Source organism: Ananas comosus, linkage group 8, assembly GCF_001540865.1.
Source record: "Ananas comosus cultivar F153 linkage group 8, ASM154086v1, whole genome shotgun sequence".
NCBI classification, from domain to species: domain Eukaryota; kingdom Viridiplantae; phylum Streptophyta; class Magnoliopsida; order Poales; family Bromeliaceae; genus Ananas; species Ananas comosus.
Window position 1 is genome coordinate 2,536,913 of NC_033628.1, and position 26,104 is coordinate 2,563,016.

At 35.3% G+C, this 26,104-nt stretch overlaps 1 protein-coding gene across 2 annotated transcripts; it reads left to right on the forward strand.

The window, feature by feature from the left end:
* Positions 775-25,853, forward strand: LOC109713898 (protein PIR). 2 transcript variants are annotated; one of them, XM_020238173.1, is made up of 30 exons: positions 775-955; positions 2,244-2,316; positions 3,323-3,387; positions 5,350-5,427; positions 6,322-6,441; positions 7,659-7,729; positions 8,456-8,548; positions 8,679-8,748; positions 8,893-8,957; positions 10,062-10,257; positions 10,372-10,523; positions 11,817-11,910; positions 12,300-12,515; positions 13,286-13,497; positions 14,378-14,525; positions 14,799-14,967; positions 15,653-15,729; positions 15,925-16,095; positions 17,168-17,244; positions 17,333-17,435; positions 18,857-18,976; positions 19,142-19,285; positions 19,860-20,009; positions 20,747-20,890; positions 21,200-21,287; positions 22,468-22,595; positions 23,455-23,659; positions 24,006-24,178; positions 24,679-24,900; positions 25,407-25,853. In XM_020238173.1, exons 1-30 carry the CDS (start codon positions 902-904, stop codon positions 25,599-25,601), a joined length of 3,873 nt encoding a protein of 1,290 aa, XP_020093762.1. In that variant the 5' UTR covers positions 775-901; the 3' UTR covers positions 25,602-25,853. The 2 variants fall into 2 exon arrangements, with proteins under 2 accessions (XP_020093762.1, XP_020093763.1); XM_020238174.1 differs by lacking the exon at positions 775-955 and adding an exon at positions 1,789-1,806.

Consider the following 26,104-nt stretch of genomic DNA (forward strand, 5'->3'; position numbering starts at 1 on the left):
GAGGGGTTGGTGTGAGCATTATTCTTTCCAAACCTAATTAATAAATCAGACGGTTCAGTTTGATTTTAGGTACAAATTCGATTTAGTTTAATTTTTAAAATTTAAAAATAAAAAACCGAATAAGCTAATTTAGCTAAAATTTAGTAATTTAATATATTATATTAATATTAAATAATAATTAAACAACTAAAAATATTAATTATTATTATTTATTAGTAGTTTAAATAGATTTATCAAGCAAGCTGTGTAGAAGTGGCCAAATTATTTCAGCTTGGCTCAGTTCGATTCAATTTATGCTTCTGAAACGGTTTGATTCGTTTTTCTATAAAAACAGTAAAAATAAAATTGAACCTACTAATGCTCGTATAGAAATTTTTTTAGAATACACCAGTTATATTATGGACGTGATGTTCTCAATCAATCAAATAATTTTCTTTAAATTTATCTGTCCCATCTATTAACAAAAATATTTTTAAAAAATATAATTAAATTTTTTTTAGAATGCATCAGATATATTAGTGACGTGGCGTAATAAATCAATCAAATATCTCTTTTTAGAGATATATGTACTATTATGATTATAAAAAAATATTTTTATTATATTTTTGTTAAAAAAAAAAAAAAATTCTTGTTATTGATGATGCGGTGCAAATGTGACCGCGTAGACTTCCTCCCACATAGGGCGTGGGCCCACTCTCTACCCTTTCGCTTCAAGTCTACTTCTCTCTTCCCAAGTCCAAAAGGCAAAAAGCTTCACTTCCTACTAACCAAAAAAAACAAAAAAAAAAAAATAATAATAATAATAACTCGCTCGCACGAACTTGCTCGCCACTTCATTTTCACCCTTTCCCCGCTCCCACCTCGTCGTACACGGAGCTCCCTCTTCCGCGCGTCCTTGGCCATGGCGATCCCCGTGGAGGAGGCCATTGCAGCTCTCTCCACCTTCTCTCTCGAGGTACTCCGCGATCTAATCGTCTTCTTCTTCTTCTCCGCTCTCTGTTCTCCGCAATGCCGTTCTCCTCGCCCGATCTGGCTCAGTTTCGCTGGATCTCCGCGGTTGTGGTTGATTCGTTGTTCTTCCTCCGCATACGTGCTGTATATGGGGTAAGAAGGTGGTGAATTTGGATTGGAGGGGGATAATTGAGCTCCCTTTGATCGTTAGAGTGGCGGGGGGCCGAAGATATCTCCTAATTCCTATGCAATACTTGTTATTTTGGAAGGAATGTTTGAGTGGTGCTTTTAGGAGAAGCACTGTATGGAAGCTTCTTCTTGTGGGACTCAAAGTTGCATTTTTGCTTAACCGCCACAATGGAAGCTTCAAAATTTCAGTTTGGCCAGAGCTCTACAAGAGGTGACTGAGAACGGAAGTAGAAACTAGGCCAAATAGGCATTAATACTCAAATTAAACAACCATTTGGCGATTATAAGTTGTCCAAAACGACTGTTAGTATGTAGATTTACAGTGGGCTCGTCTGATCCCCTAGCAAAATGTTACTTATAAGTTTTAAGGATCTTTGTGAGTTGTTAACACGTCTTTTACTTCATTTGAAGTTAATTTTTGACCAAACAATCCTTTGGAGGTCAGAGGTTGTAACGCAGAACGGTTGATTAGTTGGGTTATGGTTGGCTGTTCTTATATCAAAAGGGTAGCTGCCAAGTTGTCGTATTCTTCTTTCTCCATGATTCTATAAATGGCTTTTCGCTATAGGTTTCAGGTTAACCTTGTCTTTGTGATTAACTGATTATTATATGAGGTGCCCATCATGCGATATTCTCCTTTCTCCTTAATGCTGATATTGTAACATGGTTTGTGGCTTTATGTTTCTCGCTATCTTATATACATGGCTGTCTAGTGGCCTTGTAAATTTTGTTGCTTTTTCTGTGGCTCACAATATGGTGATAGCTTTCTTTTCTCCTTCCCAAAAAAGAAAAGAAAAAAATGCGTATCTATACTGAGCATTTGAAGTTTGTTGATAAAGAAATACTACTTGTACACCCAACTTTTGGGTGTAAATCTTACACCCTCCTATCCAAGGAATTAGACAACTCCTTTTAGATTTTAATATTAAAATAATAGAGAGTGATAAGACAAGTGTGCAAAAGTTGGCCCTCGGATGGGAAAGGTGTAGGATTTACATCCACTTTTGGGTGTACTAGTAGCGTTGCTCTAAATATTACTGGTTTGATAAAGTTTGTTAAGTTTTGTTATCACCAATGATAAATTAGTGCTGCTGGCATTTCAGGATGAGCAGGCAGATGTGCAGGGTTTATCTGTTCTTCTATCTAGCGAAAGATATGCAACTAGTAGCCCTATAGGTATGCTACAGTCTTACGTTTCCTTGAATTTTTTTACATGACAATTGATTGTCATCATTTTTTAGTTAGGGTGCGTTTGGTTCGCGCTATCTTTTATTTGATATTAGCAAGTATTTACATCAATAAAGTGCAAAAAATTCGATAAAGATACATAATAAGCAATCCAAATTTATTGATGCCGAAGAAAATAAATATTTCATGCCATAGTGTGTCGATACACATGTATTTTTGTGAATGACACACATCGGTATGATGCGCACTATGCTTTGCTGTGCCGGTGAGTGCTCAAATGATTCCATGCTATGACACTTATCCTTAATTATGAGCAAGGATTGCTGTTCACTGGCATGGGGCGTGCCGATGTGCTAGCGGTGCAGCAAGGCATGTCTCGGCACACACCTTGTATTGTATGTAGGCACAGTCAGCACGACCAGCAATGGCTTATCGGTATGGGCGGCACATGCCGGCCGTGCCAATCTGTGCCAGCTGGCGCATCAATCTTTGCTTTGGAGGTATATGTGAGTAAGTTGTAATTGAGATGGACGATTGTTATAAGCTAGAAATTTGCAAGAAGTGATTGGTGAGCATTTATCCATGTTGTCCAAAGTCCAGACTGTTTGTGGCTTGGGATTTTTGAATCTGAGGTACTCTGTACTTGTGGGGAAGTATAACAAACTACCATCTATAACATTCTTTTGAACCTCATTAGACCACATATTGCTGAAATTCCTTCCGATCTCTTTAATTGTTTAGTTCTGAATGTATTAGTAATTGTAGTGAGTGCTTTATTATGCGTAATATGCAACATAGTTATGTCCCCTGATGCTCCAGTGGAGATTAATTCATGCCATTTGTTTCCTGTTTCTAATTGTTTGTTGACACAATTCTTGTACTTCTATTATTTGATCTTTCCCGCTAAAGTTGTTTGTGACACCATCATTCAGGAGTGCTTGTTCTTATCTATGATTTTCTGTTTGTTTTTGGGGAATTTGATTTTATTGTGCAGAGTATGGTGATGTTGCTGCTTATCGTTTATCTCTAGGAGAAGATACAAAAGCAATTAACCAACTGGTACACCATGCTCTTGCTCTTGCCTCTTTGTTTGTTTTCTGATTCTCGAGAGGGCTTTCTTTAGTTATTTTACTATTGCTTTCACTCCACAATATCTCAAAGTTTTAGCTGTGGATAGTATCTTGTTCCAACCTATTGGTAAGTACTGTTAGTATTTGAATTGTTTTCTTGCTCGTAGCTATTAGGAAGTATTGGTGGATCATATAGTGTAGTTTTGTTAACATATCAAGTTCCAATATTTGTGTAACTTAGTTTTAAGTTTCCTAGACTTGACCCATGCTTATCGCTCACACTACATTTTAAATTTAGTCTGCTAGTTTCACAAAAATATAACTACTTCGCTTCACCTTTGGAGTGTATCTCCTCATCCTTTAGATGAAAATGAAGTACTTGAAATTTACTTGTTGGCTACTGTCATCATTAGTTGTTTTATGTGAAGGTAGGTCATACCTCAGGATGCTATGTTGTGTATATATGAATTTGTATGGTCATGTGTTTGTGCATTAATGCATGCTTATTATGAGTACAATGATACATTACACACATATATCACGAAGGTTCAAAGTAGTTTGAATTATGACATAAAACCATAGTTAGTTAATTCGGATTCGGCAAAAATTCGGTACGGTATAATTCGGATAAAATTCGTCTTTTAATTTTTTAATTCATTGAAAAATACGGCTAAAAACTGGATTCGGCAATTATTCGGATACATGATTTATACGAATATTATACGTTCACCAATTAAAAATTTGGGATAAAAAATTTGGCTATATAATAAATATTAAATATATTTAANTACGGTTTCCACCTCCCCCGACGCCGTCCGTTTTCGCCCAAAAAAAAGGCCCGCGAGTCGGCGACGCTCGTCGTCCTCCTCCTCCGCCGCTGCCCTGGCCGGCGCCGGGAGAAAGAGGGCCGCGGCTACAGTTCCCATAGTCCCATCTCGCCCGACGCCGTCTGCTATGCCGCGTGCTGTCCGCGGAAAAAAAAAATGTCAACAGTAAAAATCGCGGCGTTGCGCGCAGCTTTGCAGGGAAAAGGATTTCGCGGTCCACGAAGCTGTGACAGCCTCGTGGATATAATGAGAGGGAGGTCCACCATGGACCTCCCTCTCATGCGTCCACGAGGCCGAAGTGGCCTCGTGGACCGCGCGCGAAATGCACTGCCTCGTCCGCTCCAACGCCGCGCCATTTCCAATTTTCCATCCATGGTTTCCGCGAACGGCCTCGGGCAAGATGGGATCCGCCGCGCGTTCCTCTTGCTCCTGGCGCCTGCCAGGGCGGCGGAGGAGGACGACGACACGGATGAGTTCGGCAACGAGAGCGGCGACGACGCAAGCGCGAGTGCCCTTTTTTTGGGCGAATCATTTGCGAACTGCGAATAATTCGCCGATAATTATTTTTGACGAAAAAAACGCGTTTTTTTCCCGAATTTTTTGAAAAAATACGGATTCGGCTGTTTAATTCATTTCTTCAAAAATTCGCGAATTATTCCCGAATTAACTAACCATGCATAAAACAGCTATAGTTTAACTGTTTATAATTGATTCGCTGGTGTCACATAGTAGGTAAATTAGAAGGTTGAATAGTGCACAAGTGATTTGATAGTTGTTCGTTGTAGATCTTGAATACAAATTTGTACAGCAGAGTTTATCATATATAATGACATTATACTACAGTAATAGATATGGAAACAATAATGGAAACTCCATAGTAGAAACTCTCTTGGTCTAAATTGCCAAACTGATCCAATGTGACCTTTCATTTCTTTTCTGAATTAATCCTCAGAATTTGATGATTTATGGTAGCTAATCTCTGCTTTAATGCTTTCTCGTTGTATCTTTAAGTACTTCCCAACTGTTCTTGTCAATTATGTATTGATTTGGGCGTGCGGCAATAATCTAAGATGCATACCTATTTGCAAAGTATTTATAGTATGTAATGATGGAAATACGTGCAGAATAGCCTGATTCAAGAAGGAAAAGAGATGGCATCTATATTGTACACATATCGCAGCTGCGTTAAAGCTCTTCCACAGGTTATATATCGTATACTTATTTTCTTTTAGTTGCCCTATGATGATTATCATTGCTTATTGTCGTCAAGTTACACATTAACATTATTTTTTTCATGACTTTCATCATAACCAGTTCGAGTAATTCTTGTTCTCCTGCTAGTTGTGTGTTAGGTGAATCTTGTTGGTTGAGGAATCATTAACAGAAAGTATTACCTCTTATAAGAGTTTTGGTCCGCTAGTTCCAAGTATATGTTCAATTGACTTTTTGCTTGGAGAAGTTAATCCAATACTTTGGAAGTAGCGAACAAGAACTTTACCATGTTTTCATGCATGTCGTTACTTGTCCTCCCTTTTCATTGAAACTTTTGCATAGATTTAGGTCAATTTTGTTGCAGCTCATATTGTTAGGTGCTCATGGTTTCTGGGCTTTTTCTGCTTTATTTTCCTATGAGAGAGATTGTTCTATTTGAATTGACAGGCTGATACATTTATCTTACCAATTAGAAGTCTCTAGGCAAGCATTTTCATAATTCACTTTAATTTGCACCTGAAATACTGTATCTTAGAAGTAACCAGCGGTGTTACATGATGCCATATGTTATAAGAATCTTCATTTTCGTTGTGGGTGTTGGCTGAAATTCAGCATGCTTTTTGATTGAGTTGCAAACTTCTATAATCTCTTCTGTTATTTCTTGAAATATTTTTCGATTCATAGTTGTCTCTAACTCTCTATGAAACTGTTGTTCAACTAACTTGGCCTAATAATGGTGGCAAAAAACTAATTGTGTGCAAATAAGATTTTAAATTTCAAATGTCTCTTAAATAAGTTGTTCAGCCTTAATTTTCCGCAGGAGACAATTCTATGTCTGATAAGTACATGAATTATGCCTTTTGATTATCAAACTTGCAATGCAGCTGCCTGATTCCATGAAGCATAGCCAAGCAGACTTATACCTGGAGACCTATCAAGTTCTGGACTTGGAGATGAGTCGTTTGCGTGAAATCCAGAGATGGCAAGCATCTGCTGCTTCTAAAGTATATCCATTTGTGCCAACTTTTTGTTAGCTTTAACTTGTTTGAATTCCATCTGAACTGCCTAGTTTTACTAAGCATATATGCTGCAATCATTTGCAGTACTATCTTGCACTATATCCTATATATTAACCGGCAGTTTGTCATCTATGCCCATCCTCTTATATTGCAGTAAAATTTTTTAGTTTTGTTAGTGGTATTGAATAATTCTTGTGTTTTGAGCACCATGAAATATCTGATATTTCTATTTATGTGATAGCAGATTTTCTGCTAAGCTTTTCTGGCTGCTGTTCCTTCTAGACTGCTTGATCATTGAATTATTACACAAACTCTGTAGCATCAATGTGTGTGTGTAATAAGCTAGGATAGATACAAATCATTGCAAGACCATGTTTAATGTTCTTCTTTTTTCTTCTTTTCTATTGAACACCTAGATGTGGTTAAAAATCACGATTTCAGTTTCACGTGTCCCAGTCCTTTCTTATCTTCTAATCCGCACAAGAAACTTTGTAAGCTATTCAGAGGCATAGAACAATTTGTTGCCTTCTGTGGTGCCTGAAAGTATCTGAGATCTTTGGATTTCTTTCTGTCCAGAAATGGTTAGATTGGACTGCAACACAGTATCTTGATTCTATAAGTTCATCATATTTACCACCTGATACTACAGTTTTCTGCTTTGTTTTGCATGAGAGATAATACTTGTGAGTAGCAACCATTGAAGCATAGCAAGAATATTTTTAATATGCAAGTGAGAGGTAAAATGTCAATTGCACGACTTATTTACAATGCGATTATTGCTAGATGCATAGTAATTACAATCATGAAACATTACCAATTTTTTGAACTAGTGAATAATTTTGTTTAAAGTTTTGATTTGTGCTACATAATCAAATTATGACAGGATAGCTTTTTAGTTGGGTCAGTTGCTTAGGTCTTACAAACAACAGTATAAAATATGTATAGTCAGATGATGCGGCAAAATCTGATATTAGCTTTGACTGCAGTATAATTTAGGCTTTTGACCAGAGAACCTATTTGGTGTTCTTATGCAGCACATAGTGGATTTATGATACAAGTTATCATGAATGCTCTTAAAGAGCTATTCAATCACCTTTATGTGTGAGTTGTGTAACTGCATGCTATTTTAAATTTATTCAGTTTCTTGTTATGTAGGATTAAACATTTCAATAGATGCTTACTACAAATTGCATTTGATGCAGCTGGCAGCTGACATGCAGAGATTTTCTAGGCCTGAGAGACTGATAAATGGACCCACCATAACTCATTTTTGGTTTGTTTTCACTCGGAACCTTTCCAGTTTAGTATATTCATTATAGGTCTTGAATCATTGAACATTATTGATTTCTAACTTTATATTTTAGAAAACTAGGATAAAAGAAATGATGTTGCTACTAGATAAATGGCCATAGAGATAGTCCTGTTTTCTGTTAATTTTGTAAATCTTGATCTTGGAGAATCTTGAGACATGTAGCGGACGTTTGTGCTTTTCTTTATGTATTCATGGTAAATAATTTATTCTTGGATTATTATGAAGAATGCATGTATTGAACTCTGCTTTTCGCTGTTCTGGAGAGTCCTAGCAGACCTTTGAGGCCTTATAGCGAAACTGCTTTGGATACATTTCAGAAATTTTGGAAGCAATTATGTTAATGATGTCACTGATTAATTATCGCTGTTTATTTCTGTTCTTTGCCTCTTAGTAATAAAAAAATTATGTTGGTTCTTTTTTTTTTTTAATACTTTTCACAGGTCACAGCACACCTGGGATTAGCTGTCTATGTGAACAAGACTTAATTGTTTAGATGCCTTAATTTTACTGATTTCTATTATTTTCATATTGGATGGATTTCTTTGTTTCGGTTAACAATTGTAGTTCTAAAGAGTAATCTGTAGTTAGATCTGTTCACACGTATTTTGATGTTTATCTCATATCTCATTTTGCTTTAATACTGGGTTGTATTGTTAGTACATAAAAAGTGATTTTTCTTTTCATCAGGTCGATGTTGAAATTGCTTGATGTTTTACTACAACTTGATCATCTCAAAAATGCCAAGGCAAGCATTCCTAATGACTTTTCATGGTATAAGAGGTATAGTTGCCAACCATTTATCAGACTAAAATCTCATCTTTTTGGATGATCGAATGATGTAGACAGAATTCCTGTTCGATATGACCTAGAGAGTTGAGTAATTACTTGTTTTAGGTCTCCATCTTTACAGGACATTTACTCAAGTAAGCGCCCAGTGGCAGGACATAGATTCAATGAGAGAAGAGTTGGACGATCTGCAGGTACCTAGTTATATTCCCTTTTCTTAGTTGACCACAAATTTTTTATATCTTTAAGATTCTTCAGCAGTTGAGATGGCTGATTTTTCTTTCTATATAGCTATACATTCTATGTGAAACTTATTAGTCTTTCTTCTGGATTTGCAGATTTTTTTAAGCACAAGATGGGCTATTTTACTTAATTTGCATGCCGAAATGTTTCGTGCAAACACGTATCCTATCTTTTAGATTTATTTCACTTGTGCTGTCATCGATCCTTAGGGCATGTCAAGCCGCATTTCCTTCTCTTTTGCTGTTGTATCTGAAGACAACATCTGATTGAGTCATTTCTTGCTAAGGTAATGGTCAGCTCCTCAAATGGTCAGCTGCAGTATACAATTTCTAATATGCAGCATGCACCCATATATGCAATAGCATGCCTGAAAGCAGCCCTTCACTCCCAACGAATTGAATATGCATGTACCGTATTTGCATCTGCAATTCTGCATATGAACCTACTGCCACATAGGCGCTATGCATACCTCTTCCAACTGTATACTGTAGTACTTGGAGTATATGTTAGCTTATATATTCAGATCCCCGCAGAATCGCCTGATTTCCAGTTGTTAAGATTTTTGCTAGGCACATATCAGCATCTGTATGGTCAAAGTTCATTAATATGTTTTAGCAAATCTTCATAAAATAATAAAAATTCTTCTTGCAATGCCTATATTGAGGAGTATTTGTTCTACTCACTGCATGTTTTCACAGGAGTGAAAATTTTTTTTGTTTAAACGAACACATGTACAATGTTTATAGACTTTGCAACCTTTTGCTCTTTCTTCATACTTTTTTTAAAGCTTTGTAGCATTTTGCATATACATTCTTATTGGTGGAATTCATACATATCTAGTCTTCTGTCACTTGTGTACATTTAATGTTCATGATTAGAAGTAGAAGCATCTCATCTTTTTTCTTTCTAAATGTTTCCCAAATCTACTTACTTGTGGAGCTAAGGTATGAGAAAGGATAAGATTAATACTTTTTTTTTGTTTCCTTTTTGTTAATTCATTTGTGGCCACTGTAGTTTTTTTTTTTTGCCTTTTTTTCCTTAAAAAATCTAACCTATCTTGGATTAGAAATGTATATCAGTATTTGTAATTTCTATAAAGCTGCCGATGTCTGTAGCTTGCCACATTGTTGTATTGCTATTTAACCACATGGATTTTTCATAGTAGTTATATTTCAGCAATATTGATATCTCTCTTGTTCCATTTGAGTGAATGCTTCTCATTGACTTTTATTGAAGATTTTATGGTTCCTTAACCAAAGTACAGTGTGGAAGACATTCTGCAAGTTCTTATAGTATTTTGTGTGGAGTCGTTGGAGCTGGATTTTGCACTTCTTTTTCTGGAGCGTCACACCCTACTTCGTGTATTACCTGTTCTTGTGGTTCTAGCAACCTCGTCTGAGAAAGAGAGCGAGTCACTATATAAGAGAGTCAAAATTAACCGCCTTCTGAACATATTTAAGGTTTGGCCGTGTTTTTGTGCACTCTAGTCTACATCTTTTTTATGGTCAAGGTATGTATTTTATTGAATAAATTTTAAACATTCTATATTATCTATCTTCATCTTTCTTTGGCAGAATGATCCTGTCATTCCTGCATTTCCAGATCTTCATCTTTCACCTGCTGCAATGTTAAAGGAGTTGTCAACTTATTTCCAGAGTTTTGCAAGCCAAACTCGTTTACTAACTCTTCCAGCACCGCATGAAATTCCTCCCCGGGAGCTTCAAGAATATCCTACCCACCACTAACTGATAATTTTCCCTCATTTAAAAATTCTAGTTTTTGACTGCTAATAATTTGTAGATACATTGTAATGTTCTTCATTCCCTGGTCAGTTGAACTAGCTAGTAGCTATTTGGTTTTTGACACACTGTTGTGCAGACAAAAATAACTGCAGTCCTAGATGGGGTTGGGGTTGGGGGTTTATGGGATGGGGGGTAATATTAATATGGAGGGTTTTGAGGCTTTTTGTTCCGTAGCAATTGCTTTGAGATTTAGTTTGGTTATGAGTTGTTTTACCAGTGATACTTCAGTTATTCTTTCTGTCTTGACGGCATTACGACTATTAAGGGAAATAAATTACCTTTGGATTATATGCTCAGTTATGGCATTTAAAAACTTTGCCGCATACTAGTTTTTAGGTGAAATGTGCCATCAATAGTGATGTACTGTTGCTTGTCCTTATGAGACTGCAGAGTAATAGGTGTTTCCTCCTGCACGCTTTCTTCAGACAAAGATCTTCTCATCATGATCATAATTCACAGTTACCAATATCAATATTTTTATTGTTTTCACAAACAGTGGTGCTCCAGCTCTAATTTACACAACCTCTAGGTAGAGATTATACTGGCTAGCTTGAATGTAAGCACTAAATGGTGTTTTTTTTTTAAAAAAAATTCAGTTCTGAGGGACTCTTGTGAAGCAGATAGGAAAGTTACTTGATATTAGATATAAAGCAGGGACTCTTGTGAAGCAGATAAGAAGGTGCTTGATTATTAGATATAAAGCGAAAAATAATTGACAGACTGATTTAATAGTTGAAACAGTAAGTATAATTAGGTATCTTCATTTGCTATTACATCACAAACCCTTTCTAGCATGTATTTACCTTGGGTTGGAGGAATGAACAAAGATAGTACCATAACAGTCTCCAACTTCTATAAGATGGACAGTTTTTGAAGAATTATTAACAAAATATCTCTTTTAACTTTAAAACTACGCAAGAATGTGATTATGCAATTTACGTGCAGCATATTATAATGTCGTCATGGATCTCTGTCCATTAAATGTTCCTTTTGGATGATTTTGGCTACTATCTGTTTATCGCTGTTTTATTTTTTTTGAGCTACTGTGCGCATTAAAAATTGAATCTTATGTTTATAATGGATCATTGTACATTATATGTATTATAACCATTTGATTAAGGATAGCGGGAATTAGCTGTAATCGTTACATTTGATCTGTTTTACAAGTTTAAAGAGTTATGCTATTTGTTTTCTTTCATGTACCTTAACTGATTCACTTACCAAAGGCACTATTTAATTGTAAACCATATGGGGACTATTAGAGCAGAGCATGATGACTTCTCTATCCGCTTTGCTTCTGCTATGAATCAGGTGACTGCTATATCTTTCCGTCTCTTAAATTTACACAGTTTATGGCCGTCAGTGCTTTTGATTATTAATTTATTATTCTATTATCACTTGAATAGCTCGTAACTTGTCCAGTTATTAATTGATTTTTATCTGTCAAAAAATCCTTTCCAATGTAGTGAATGAATCTGATACTAGTGCCATAATTTTGGCAATAAATTCCTGAATTAAGCAATCAACAGTTAGACGTTTGTGCAGTTATTTGGAGGGTTGGAGTAGGTTACATTCTGAAATACAGTGCAGAGAGTATGTGCAGAGTTTCTGACAAAAGAAATATCATTTCTAGTTATATTTCAAATTAGTTTAGCTATACTCTCCATCATTGAGATGCTTAAATTATTTCTCCTGTACAGGTTATAATACTGAAGTCAACGGATGGCACAGATACAGAGTGGTCCAGAGAAGTTAAAGGAAACATGTATGACATGGTTGTTGAAGGCTTTCAGCTTCTTAGTAGATGGACTGGTAAGATTTGGGAGCAATGTGCTTGGAAATATTCACGTCCTTGTAAAGAACCACCTTCTTCAGATTCCCAACAGAATGCTACAACGTTCTTCGACTATGAAAAGGTTTTTGTCTCCTCTCTGGTGCTTTTTAAGTGAAATTCACCACATTAGTCTTTGGAAGAATATAAAATAGGGGAGTAATCCTATAATTCTTGCTATAGTAAAGCCTGTCTCTAATAAAATAGATAGTCAAACATTTCAGTTATGACCTACAGGTTCAAATATTGCTCAATCTCATATCTCAAGGTCTAACTTTATTAACTAGTGAGACACATAATTTTAATAAAAAAATCATCCAGTTGATAAAATTAGTATAATTTTGAAGTTACATACTTTTGTTCAATTGTACCTTGAGAATCACATAGGAGACTCTTGCTCCAGGAATCTAACCATATCTTAAGTTTGTACTTTACTTTTGAAAGCAGATCAACTCTTTTCTATTCTCTATCACAAATTTTATGAAGTATTAATATTATGTATCATGTGGACTTGCATCATGGGGAGTTTGAATTCCCCTAAGTGGCCCTCTCTTTCATTACATATTCACATTCGAAGCATTCAAATGCATTAATTGTGGAGCAAAAGAGTTTGCTAAGAAATTTTAAATATTTTGATTGAAAGCTGGAATAAACAGACTTTTAAGTTGTGCCATTGGCACGGGAGTTGCACCTTGCGTACATTATATCGACATGTTATGGCATGTTTGACATGGAGACACCATGTTCTTATTTGTAACAGTTCTTAAGCATCGTGTTTATATTGTGCCATAGAATATTGTAATTTTCTTTCTCCAGTTATGCCAACTGTTATGTCTGTCAACAATTTTCATGTAGGTGGTTCGTTATAACTATACGGCAGAAGAAAGAAGAGCACTACTAGAACTTGTTAGTTACATAAAAAGTATTGGGTTGATGATGCAATGCTGTGACACATTAGTTGCAGATGCTTTGTGGGAAACAATACATGCAGAGGTGCAGGATTTTGTACAGGATAAACTTGATACAATGCTGCGAACAACATTCCGGAAAAAGAAAGATCTATCTAGGTAAACTATACATCTCATGTATAGTTATCGATGAATTTCCCAGTCATTGCGCTGCTATATGGAATTTAGGGCTGTTTTCTTACAAACAGAAAATTTATAAAGAGTCGAGGCTATAAATTTTCCTGTATTTTCTTAGCAAGGTAAACTGTACATCTCAGATAAGTTTAGGCATAAAATTTCTCTGCCGCTGCTTTGTGATATGGAATCTTTGAAGTTCTAGTGCTGCACTGTTACAAACAGACAATTTATAAAGAATTGAGGCTATTAGCTATGCTGTTCTTTTTTTGCTCACCTTAATCAAGATTTTTGTGTGCTGCCTTATCGTCGATTGCTTAATACTGACAATTACCCTGTCTTACCCTGGTCATGAGTAATTTGGTATAATGCAGCAAGTATTTTGCTACTGTTTACTGATTTTCAATGTGTGAATTTCATAATATTTGAGACATCCTCTGTCTGTTTTCTGCTAGGCATGTATATTATTCAGTTCTATTTCCTATCCTCTGAATAAGACTATGCCTTCCAACTTTCTAATTATAAATTTTATCATTTGGCCAACTGCAGGGATTATCTATATATTTTGCTTTGTTGCACAATGGAAGAATTGCTATATTGATAACGAAATGAACTTAAAGAGCATAAATACCATGAATGCACTATGGTTCTACTAATTCTCATCATTTCTGTCAGGGAGATGATGGGTATACTACTAATAGAAAGGCTCTCTATTTACTAACAAGTGTTCTTCCTACGTTCCCTTTGTCTGACACGGACCAATAGAGGAGCTACTGTCGAACTTAGGATGAGTTATACATGCAAAGAGGAGGGGGAGGTTTTTGGCATGGACTGATGCAAAACAATTTTCTTTTGATGGTTCCAGGATTCTCTCTGATATGCGAACCTTATCAGCTGATTGGATGGCTAATACTAGCAAGGCAGTGCCTGAGCTGCATTCAATGCATCAAGAAAACGAGGACACGAGACAAAACACATTTTACCCGAGGCCAGTTGCTCCAACAGCAGCCCAGGTCTAGTTAAATTTCTTGCTCTTTATGATACATGGGGAGAAAAATGTTCCATCCCAGAGTTTACATATTTTGTGCTAGAGAAAAAATATGTAAAACTAATGTGACAATTGACTGGAATTCCAGCTTTATCTGGCAATTGTTCTAAACTTAATTTGGTTTGCATGGTGGAAGTTCCTATTTTTTGATGATCTTGCACTGGGAATCTACTGATTGATTTCTTATAGTAATCAATAGAACTTTTAAAGATCCATTAGTGCTGTTTTCGTTTTGCAGGTGCATTGCTTGCAATTTCTTATTTGTGAACTTGTATCTGGTGGTAATCTACGAAAACCTGGAGGACTATTTGGAAATAGTGGTTCTGGAATTTCAGTTGAAGATCTCAAGCAACTGGAGACCTTTTTCTACAAGCTCAGCTTTTTCCTGCATATTTTGGATTATACTGGTACTAATCACACTACACATAGAACAATGTTGCTTATATGATGCATATGATTATCTACTTAAACACAAATATAAAATTTAATATATAGAATTTCATTGACTTCTTTTGATAACTCTTTTGTGTATAAATTATCATTCTTTAAATAATTTAGCTAAAATTTTCACTTACAAAATATCACAATGTCGTATGCTATATCTAGTAGATCACTGAAAGTTCCATATTTCCTTGCTTACATTGTTAAGGAAGTAGGGGTTTGGAGCTGCCATGTGTTGTGCTGGTGTGCTATTTGTGGAGTCATGTGGCACTTGAAATGACTGTTGTACATTATGTACCAGTAGTTGAGTTGCATCTTTCTGTGCCACGATAAAAGCAAACCTATATTTTAAGCACTTGATAAGCTGTTCTGTGGCCTTCGTTTTGCTTTTGTATTTTTTGGAAGTTGGAGCTTTAGTTAATCACTTCGGTGCCTTATTACCCTTGCTGTAACAGTTTGTTTAATTTTACGCAATTTAGATGGTGAACTTTTATCTATGTTTCAGCATTACTTTCTGTGCACATTTTTTGGAAATAAGTTTGAAAGTCATTATATAATTGAATAGTTCTTCTCATTTCTATTGAAATTGCTAGTCTTCTTTTTTTCTTTCCAAAAAGCTATTGACCAGAATTTGATGTCTGGTGCTTGCAGCCACAATTGGTTCATTAGCCGACCTTGGATTTCTGTGGTTTAGAGAATTCTATTTGGAATCTTCTCATGTTATTCAGGTACAACCACTCAAATTTGACAAACAGTGCTTCTTAACTGGCTTATTTGCCTGCTTGTTCAGTACTAAATTGTTTTAAATGCTTTAAGTATGTTTGCCTGCTTTCTAAACTTATTTTTAACATGCCATCTAGGATTTTCTTAGAGTAGATTGGCTGCAACTTCAATTATATTAACTATTATCTATTTTGCTTTAGTTTCCAATTGAGTGCTCCCTTCCCTGGATGCTGGTGGATCATGTAATTGAATCCCAAGATGCTGGACTAATAGAAAGCATTCTGATGCCATTTGATATCTACAATGATTCTGCTCAACATGCGTTAACTGTGCTGAAACAGCGATTTCTTTATGATGAAATTGAAGCTGAGGTATGATAAATCATAAATTTATTTCAAAATCATGATGATCTAGTTTTATATACAAACTTCTTTTCAGTAACTGCTAGTAGCTATTTACGAGTATAGTGTTGGGTTAGAAAGCATGTCATCTTAGATAGAAATGTAAAATGGCATGAAAAAATAGATCCTTCTGTTTGCGATATCTTTGTAATTGTTGCTTTTGATAGTAATCTTGAAGGATCATGCTACTGCAAACAACACTACCTTCAGGTCAAGAAAATTTACTAATTCATCAGATTTTGGTTTTCTGGGTGTGTTGAACATTGTCTTTTACTTTTATTTTGTACAACTTTTTTTGTTGGGCCTGATGAGTTTGGAGGATAGTTAGTAAAACGATGATTGATGTTGGAAGTGGAAATGCTTTTAGTTTCCTGTTGTACCTCTGGCCCTGGTTCACATCATTAATTATTTGTCAATCAAAGGAATGCACAGCCCCATGCCACAGCATGGCAATCCTTGAATGGAATAAGCTGTCAACAGTTTTTTGTTGCCTTTTGATTCAAACCTTGAGTTAAATGGTTAGAGTTGTGCACTCTTTTTTTTTTTTTTTTAACGGGAGTTTCCTGTTTGCTATCCAATAGTCTGGCCATCTTCCATAGCTTTCCTTCCTTTCTTTATTGAAGCGAGGCTTTCGCTTTGCTTGTAGTCTTTGATTTCAGTGATGTATGCTTTGCTTGCTCACTGGAATGGAGTTGCCCCCGGGGCCCAAAAAGGGGAAATTTTTTTTACCATAAATACATCATTATATTATCCTCGCATACATTTTTGTCCTTATGTTGCTTATCTCATCCAGCTGCCTCATTAAAGGAAGGAAAGTTCAATCTTATTATGGTTTACTAGGTTGACTGGCCTAGATTTCATCTACATCTATTACAATCTTATTTGATAATTTTAATTTGGCTTGTTCTCATGTAATTTTCCTTGTAAAGAAATTTTCTTCTTTACACACATATCACTTTCTATTGTAGCTCTTATATTTTATTGACATATATGTGAAACATGATGCATATTCTTACAACTATGTGTTTTACGTGTTTTATAGGTTGATCTTTGTTTCGATCAGCTTGTTTATAAGCTTAATGAGATCATCTTTTCACATTATAAGAGCTATGCAGCCAGGTAGAGTAAAGTTGTCCCTTTTTTATTTTTTTTAGTTTTCAGTTTTGCTCACTGTTGTACTGAGTGCTTTTCAGAACGCTTTTTGCAGTGCATTACTTGATAGATCATTTATCTCTGCATGTGATGATGGTGAAAAGTACTTTGTTAAACATGTGCGATTTGATGGGATTTTCAAGTTGAGGAGAGTAAAGGTATGAGTTATTGTTTTACAACTAGTGTCGGACTTGCTATAAGATAAGCCTTTTTTTTTCATTGCAGCACTTCATCCTATGAGGTAATTTATATGATTTTTTTTTTGAATTTAACTATTTCATGTCTTATTAATAATAATTTATTTTTAAATTTTTTGACAGCATCTTGTAATATACTATCTCTGAAGACTTCTCAATATTATGACTGCCATAACATCTTTTTTTCCCTTAAAATTGTCTTCCATTTTCTGTGATTTTTGTTGCTGGCCTAATATTTGTGTTAAATTTTCCAAATATATATTTTCCACTATATCCATGGTTGTACATCTTAGTTATGGCATAGGCCATAGGGAGGTGCCCAGCAACTAATAGATAGTTCCCTTTTACTTGTGTCTTTCAAAGTTTCACGATAATTTGTTGAAGAACCAGAAAAAATGGCATGTGAAACCTTTGAAAATAATTGATTTTCTATCTTGAGTGAAGTCGATGAACTAACAGGTATCACTTCATTTCAAAAGCATTTCATCTTTTAGCAAGTGTAGAAGATTACGTTTCATATATATCGCATGATCACATACACTTATAGCTTTCCTATTGTGCTTCTCATTTCCGGGATCTAATATTTGCCATAAATCAAAGATTTTATTCCTAGGGAACGGTAGTTAATGTAATAATAACTGCTTTATGGCTATAGAAGATTACTAGTAGCAAAAATTAACTTTCTTACTAGCACGAGGATAATTCTTCTGTTTCTGAAGCATGCTGGTGTCCCTTGTTCAGCTATCTTTTGTAAGAACTTTCCCTCTTAACATATTCAAAACTTACATGAAAGAGAGGTGAGTATTACTCATCCATAAGGGCCAATTATAAGCATCTATTGTGACTTTATAAGCATCTATTGTGACAGATAATACTTGAATCCTTTCATTTTAAAAACATATGCATTGCCCTGTTGAAGGTTAAGGTTCTTATTTTGTTAACACCATATTTTATGTTCTAGTGCTCATTTAAAGATTTTCTTCTTCTGTTTGTAATTTTGCATTTTGTTTTCAGTAAAATTTTGTCTAGTCGGCCTTTTAGTGTTTAAAACTTCTCCTCCTACCTATGTAAATTGCATTGTCGAAGAAAAAGTGATCAAATAGTGGCATTCTTAGATATGTCCATGTTATCTTGATGTAGATTTTTAAGGCTACTTTTTCTGTGCCAATCCTGTAAATTATAACTTAATTTTGCACTAAGTTATGCTCCTGTGGATGCTGGGGTATTTTAGTCCACAACTGTTTGCTTGTATGCTTCTTTAAAATTAAACTACAACTTTTCGCTGTTCTGATGCTATGAATACTTTCTTTTTTAATCTAACAATGTTACTTTAACATTTCTTTTTTAATCTAACAATATTACTTTAACATATTTCTGTTTAGGTCTTGGGTAGGACTATTGATCTTAGAAGCTTGATTACACAAAGAATGAACAAGTTATTTCGAGAGAACATGGAATACTTGTTCGACCGTTTTGAGAATGCTGATCTTTGTAGTGTTGTGGTAAGAATATTTTTCTGATTTCCTCTCTCTCTCTCTCTCTCTCTCTCTCTCTCTTTTTGGGTAACCAGCTTGGTTCTTTTGAGGATTTGATATGTCTTTGTCGTGAAGCAACTGATAGACATCCCTTCCTTTTCTATCAATGTATACAATCGTCATATTTTATAGGAGCTTCAGCAACTATTGGACATCTTGGAGTATACCCATCGGTTACTATCAAAATATCTGGATCTGGATTCCTATTCTCTTATGCTGAATGAGATGCAAGAGAACCTTTCTCTTATTTCATACTCTAGTCGCATCTCTTCTCAGGTTTGATTTTTCGTCTTTTCATTTATCTTTTTAAACTTTGTATATACTTACAGAATTTTACCTATGTCAGGGTTAATATCTATTTTACTAGCAATTTTTCCTTGCTCTCACTTCTTCATCTAACATTTTCACAAGGTTCTAGATTCTTTCACATCTGTACTAGTCTTGATTGATCAAGGCAACCAGAGGACACTAACCACTGGTGTTCCCATTTGATATATGACTGAAAATAATATGAATGAAATTTTAAGTAACATTTATGTATAGCATCTATCAAGCAATAAGACTGTACTTCGTGTAGCAGAATAGTCTCCATGTTAACAGAGATTGAGACATTTATACCTGAAACTGTGAAAAGAGAATATCAAACAGGTTGTCATGCAGATCAGCGGTTTTATCCTTTGGTACAATAATCATATAGCATATATCATGTTACTTCTGAATCTTATTTTGAAGACATGCTTTTTGGTAACGGATCCCTCTTTTTAAGTTAAGATAGTTACAAAAAGGTACTATGGCGATTGGATTATTAACTTCCTCGATATTCTACTATTATGGTTTCTTGTGTATCTAGATTTGGAACGAGATGCAGAATGACTTCTTACCTAACTTTGTGCTATGTAACACTACACAACGTTTCGTTCGATCTACTAAAGGAACTCACCATGCTTCTCAAAGGACAGCTATATCTACTGGAAAGCCGTATTTCTATTGTGGTTCTCCTGTAAGAACCTTTTCTTATATTTACTGGCTCTACCTTGTTTAAAGTTTTTGTGCCTGCTTATTTTAGTCCCTAGGTTCCTGCTGGTCTCTTTAGTTGCTATGTTGTATTTCTTCAAGACAGGTGGCCTTCTTATGCCATTTCGCGTGCGATTTGTGATTAAAGTTTGTGCATCCATAAAACTTCTTAATCACACTCAATATTTTGCTGATTATTCATGTTGTATTAACTAAGGATGAAATGATTACCTAGATATCAAGTCATGTTGGTCCTATTCCAACTCATGCTGGTTGTTTATGCACTATTTGATTAGCTATAGTTTATGTTGGCATCAAAATTCATCCACCAATGTTGGTCTATCTATGCAATTCTGGTCATTTACCAGCATAGGTCCAAATTCTATATACCCTGATATCAGAAATAAGAAATGAAAAAAATAATGTAGCATATCATGGCTATATTTCAAGAATCTTGTTATTCTCCTCCACTGTCTGAATCATCTAACAATATCATTTAGTACGTCTCAGTAATTATGTCCTATTATAGTCCTAAAAAAAACGCAATTTACAATACATATGACCGAGTTTGCTCATTTTTAATGTTATCTTCAGCCTTCCTCTCATCTATTTTTCTTTTGAAACTTATTTCGTTTTGTTCTTTGGCTGCTGCTACTACTTTCGAAGGTTACCTGGAACTATTTTTCTCTTTTTTTTAATGGATTGTTACCATCTCGTTTTTAGGACTTGAACTTAGCATATCAAAGCCTTGCAGGACTCTACCATGAGTTCTTTGGGATCCCTCACATGTTTGCAGTTGTCAAACTTCTAGGCTTCAGATCATTACCTGGGATAATCCGTGCCTTATTAGATCACATCTCAAGCAAGGTGAGCTTTTAAAATATGTTGACAATGATGAATTCAATATTATTTGAATGTTTGTATTCCTTGGCAAACATATATGTGCGGAAAGTGTAGATTGGACCACAGAAAAGTGTCTTTTAATTGATGTAAATCAATTTCTGGCCATAGACGTTCGAAGGGTTTTCCTTTGTTGAAAATTGAATGAGACGGACATTTTTCTGAAGGATATTCCTCAGAAATAAAATGCATGGATATGGACGATATATATATATGTATATTTTACTTTGAAATCAATATATGACAGATAATTGTGTTTTTGTGATTACTTCTCAGATAACTTCTATGGTGCCAAAAATCACTGGCTTACAAGAAGCATTACCAAAGTCTATCGGACTACTTCCTTTTGATGGTGGTATTGCAGGTAAAGGCTTGCTATATTGCTATTTGCTTTGAAGTGTAAGTTCTTCCTTATCGTATCTCTGTAGACCTTTACCTATGCGAAGATCATGGCATGTTGATGTTCTCACTAAGGCACTTACTCAAGCTAAGCATTATTATGTAATAGTATGCACAAATGGTCCAACTGTAAATTTTGCATATATGCCTGCTTTATAATCTGTGACAAAATTGATTATGATCTTAAATTATTCTAAATACAGGTAGATTTGCCAAGTTATTTCATATGTTAGGGATTTACTCTCTCTGATGTTTGGTTACATATATGCTTTGAGGCAAAGACACTCCTATATACTTGTGTATCATCTGGTATTAAGATATGCTAGATTCTACATGGATATATTACGGGTATCTCTGTCTAGTGTCTAATATTCTTGTCATTTTATTCAGCTTTTTAGCTATTACAACTATATTCGTGGTAGTGGTGATGGTGATAGTAGTGCTAGCCACAAGGGCAACTTCTTGAGACCCCCAGAATAAATAATTAGAATCTTCATTTTAAATGCTAAAGGTCGGTACTTATAACCTGATCATACATTAAATGTTTCACTAAAAATAGTAAAAAAAAAGTCCCGACTTGAGTAGAAGAAAGTACTATGTTGTAGTATTAGATTAGATAAAATTTTGGTCTTTTCATTGGGTACTTTATCATTATTCTCATTTCTCAACCTACAGAAGTTGCGTAAGTAGCATGAATAATTGAAGTTACCACCTTGTCCAATTCAGCTGTTGCCAGTTGTCTGTTCTATGGTTTCTTAATGTTGCAACTCTTGATCCTTAGTTTCATTGGCCAAAAGCGCAAAAAACTGTGGTACACATTAGGCAACTCTGACAACTAATTGGGTAATAAAACTTCATGACAGCCCACTCCTTTTCTTGATTGTGCTTTGCCATGGACTTTGATACCTTTTCAACTTGCCAATGTCAGATCGACAACCTAAGTCCTGAAGCTTCCCAAGTTTTTTGGGAATCAATTGTGCTTTAACTGACAGTTATTGGGAAAGGTGTTGATAATTATGATGATACTGTATGTCAAGTAGCTACAAGTTCTTTTGAACGTAGAGATTGATTAATGTTTCGTTTTCACTACTTCTTCATTGTTTCAATAGATAATATAGCTCTTCCTATACATCTCTTATTTTTAGGTTGCCAAAAGGTAATTCATGAACAATTAACTTGGGAAGGAAAATCGGAGCTCAAAGCAGAGGTTCTTCATGACCTTAAGGAAATTGGAAGCGCTTTATACTGGATGAGCCTTCTTGACATTGTATTGGTATGTTAAGCTGTATGTTCTGTATTATTTGCTGTTAACTATTTGAATTTGAATCTTTCAGAGGTATATTGTTGTTTTTCTTCTCTCTTTTTATTATATAGCAAATAGTATAGATGTTTAAATAACAAGTATCTCTTCTCGGGGTTTGGTAACTTGTGTTTTGCACTGGTGATATTGTAATTTAATTCATGAGCTGCCTGCCTCCCTTTATGTTTTAGTATTACTATTTATGTCATTACGTAACTGGTTGAATATTTACATCCTAAGCGCTTGTATTCTTGGAGAGTCCACTGTATTTTATATTCTTGAATATTTCGAGTGCTTGGCCAATCTATGTCTAAGAGTTTGGGGAATGACAGGATGTTTTGATATCTAGGGGAAAAGTAATGCATCGTTTCCTTTTCTTTAAGCAAATGATGCTAAATGATTCAGCCTACTATGAAGTGACTGTGTCAGACTGATGTTTATATTTTACCATCCCTATCGTCCTAGCCTTCACTTCTTGGTATTGTTTGTATTAGCTTGGGCTTTACAATAAGGGGAGTGCAAAGAAGAAGTTTCTGTAGGCTTGTTCAAAATTTATGTAATGTGAGTGCGTTAGTACCTCAACTTGTCTTACCTTGACTAAAAGGAAACAAACTACTATTATAATGACGTATTTTGTGTAAAGTAATCCTTGATATGTTTGATCTTTTGGTGGCTTTCTACGTATCTAAGTTCTTGCTTCTGCATCGTATATCTGTTAAATAAATTGACTACCTTGATTTGTTCAATCTCTCTACATTCATTATGCATGTAATTTTGTTAAACTCAATGTACGTACTAACAAGGAATAATTTGGATTTCGTCTCTGCAACAGAAACAAGTTGACACAACACAGTTCATGCAGACAGCCCCATGGTTAGGGTTGGTCCCAGGAGGTGACGGACAAGTAAAACAGATTGATTCTAGCAATAGTCCCCTCACAACTTTGTTTAACTCTGCTACAGATGCAATTGTATCAAATCCTACCTGTCCAAATCCATCACCATTCCTCGTCATGTCAAAACAAGCGGAAGCTGCTAGTGAGTATACATGGGTATTTTTTATCTTGGTTTTTGTTACAGAAAAAACCGGCTAGTTTAATATTCTGAGATTGCTTATCCCCAAACCCAGCACAGCTATCATATACTCACAAAAATTTTGGCTGTTTGGTTGAGAATTACATTCAAAGGGACTATTGTAATGGACTTAGTAGGATTGTGCATGGACTTACGTAGGATTGTGCGTTGTGACATAACAGTTGTTATCTTTTCATATGTTAGCTGATTCCCGACTTGTGTCTTTTACTTGCAAGTACTTGAAACATAGTCATTCCATTATTTCCTTTGTTTGTATTCTTCACCATTATCATACATTGTCACTCTCCAGGTCTCTTGTACAAAGCAAATATGAACTCTGGAAGTGTGCTAGAATATGCTCTCGCTTTCACAAGTGCTGCATTGGATAGACACTACAGCAAATGGAGTGCAACTCCAAAGACGGGCTTTATCGACATCACAACATCAAAGGATTTCTATCGCATTTTTAGTGGCCTTCAATTTGTAAGTAACTGCTGTCAAATAGCTATGTTTTTAAAGATGTGTTTTCATCAGTTCCCTTGATGTAGTTATTGTGCATGAATTGCTCTGCACTGTTAAGAAATTGCTCTTTATAAACGTCTTTTGGCTTTAATTGGAGGAATCATTATCTAGAGACACTGGTTACGCAAGAAATAAGTAATATAATTCAAGTTTAATTAGACATATAGCAGAGACTGGGTACTATATTAGTTGCTATGTATGTTCCCAGCTTATAATGCCTCCAATCATTATAGCCTTGAGAATGGTTAATCTGCTCGACAGTTCTATGTAAGACTGAAATAGAGAAACCCCCCTTGTATCTCTGTTTGGCAGCCTTTATGTATCAATCAGAGAGACACGGCATGTTTTCCTCTTGCAATTAAAAACATGAATGCTTTTTTTATGTCCGCTAAATTTTTAATTTCAAATATTTCCTTGCACATAATGTGTCATGATTTCTCGATGAATAACTCTGGTTTCAGGGATTTCTAGAGGAGTCTATTCTAGATCCATCAAGAAAGCATGAATGGTTAGGTGACTCTGTGGCTTGGGCTGGTTGTACAATTATGTACTTGTTAGGACAGCAGCAGCACTTTGAGCTTTTTGACTTCTCATATCAACTCCTTAATGTGGCGGAAGTTGAAAATGCAACATTATCGCTGTCCCTCTCGTCTGATCGGGCCAAAGGCTCTACCTTCTTACAGGTACAAACATCTCTTAGTTTTGCTCTCTCACGATCTGGAATTCAAAGGCAAACTGGTTACTTTGTTTTAAGCTCCTTCGCTTGGATTAAAAACCTATGGATGATCCTTCCATTCTATCAACTAAAAGAATCCCTTTTCTCTGTCTTCTTACTAACTGTCGGGTGGTTGTAATATGATTCTTTTTGAAGAATGTGCACCAGTTTATCTAAATAATTTAAAACCTTCTGTCTCAGAGTAAAACCATTTACAAGGATTATGTTGTAGAGTATTTCCCCAAGTTTATCTTCATTTTGCATCATTTCCACTCACCCTTCTATAACATTGTCCTCCTATTCAGCTTGCCAATATTTTTTCGTAGCTCTCGTTTCAAATATTTTTACTAAGAAAACAGGTTTTCATAATTTACCTTTCCTAGCTGGATTTCTTTCACTTTATATCCCATGTTAAACTCTATCAACATGCATTAAGCTGATGCTCTTTAATTAATCTGTGATTTATACAAAAAGGGTTACGAGAACCTTCTGGAAGCCATCAGGAAAGCAAGAAGGTTGAATAACCATGTATTCTCCATGTTGAAGGCGCGTTGCCCTCTGGAGGACAAGGTGGCATGTGCGATCAAGCAAAGTGGCGCTCCTTTGCATCGCGTGAAGTTTGTTAACACTGTTTCGGCCTTTGAGACACTGCCGCAGAGAGGTGCCTAAATATGTTTCCACTGTTGTTGTTTCTATTCAGGTTATCTCCAGATGTATTTTGTTTTGTAAAGTAATCTTTTTATTTGATAATTACAACCTCGAGAACATCAATGAAGTATACTGACTAATTTCCTGTAGAGTAGGGTGTATGGGTACCACCATTTCGATGCATTCACCAAGAGAATCTTTTACAGTATTAGCTAAATATTCTCAGCGAGAAAATTGTTTTTTTTTTGCAGCTATGATTCATTTTTTATCAAATGGTGCATTTAACATTCTTGTTCTTTGTGTTTCGGAGAATATTCATTGAAAAGTCCATATCTTGAGCGAGTGTTGAAAAACTGGAATTTAGAAGTTCAAGGTGTGAAGGGTAGTATTGAATTTGTGTCCATTTTAACCATATATGCTAAAAACAGCTGTGTTGGGGATTTAGGTATGTCACTTTTGCCTCACTAGGGGAAAAAGATGCATTTTATTATCTAAAACTCCTGTTTTTCTTTAGTTATTGTCGT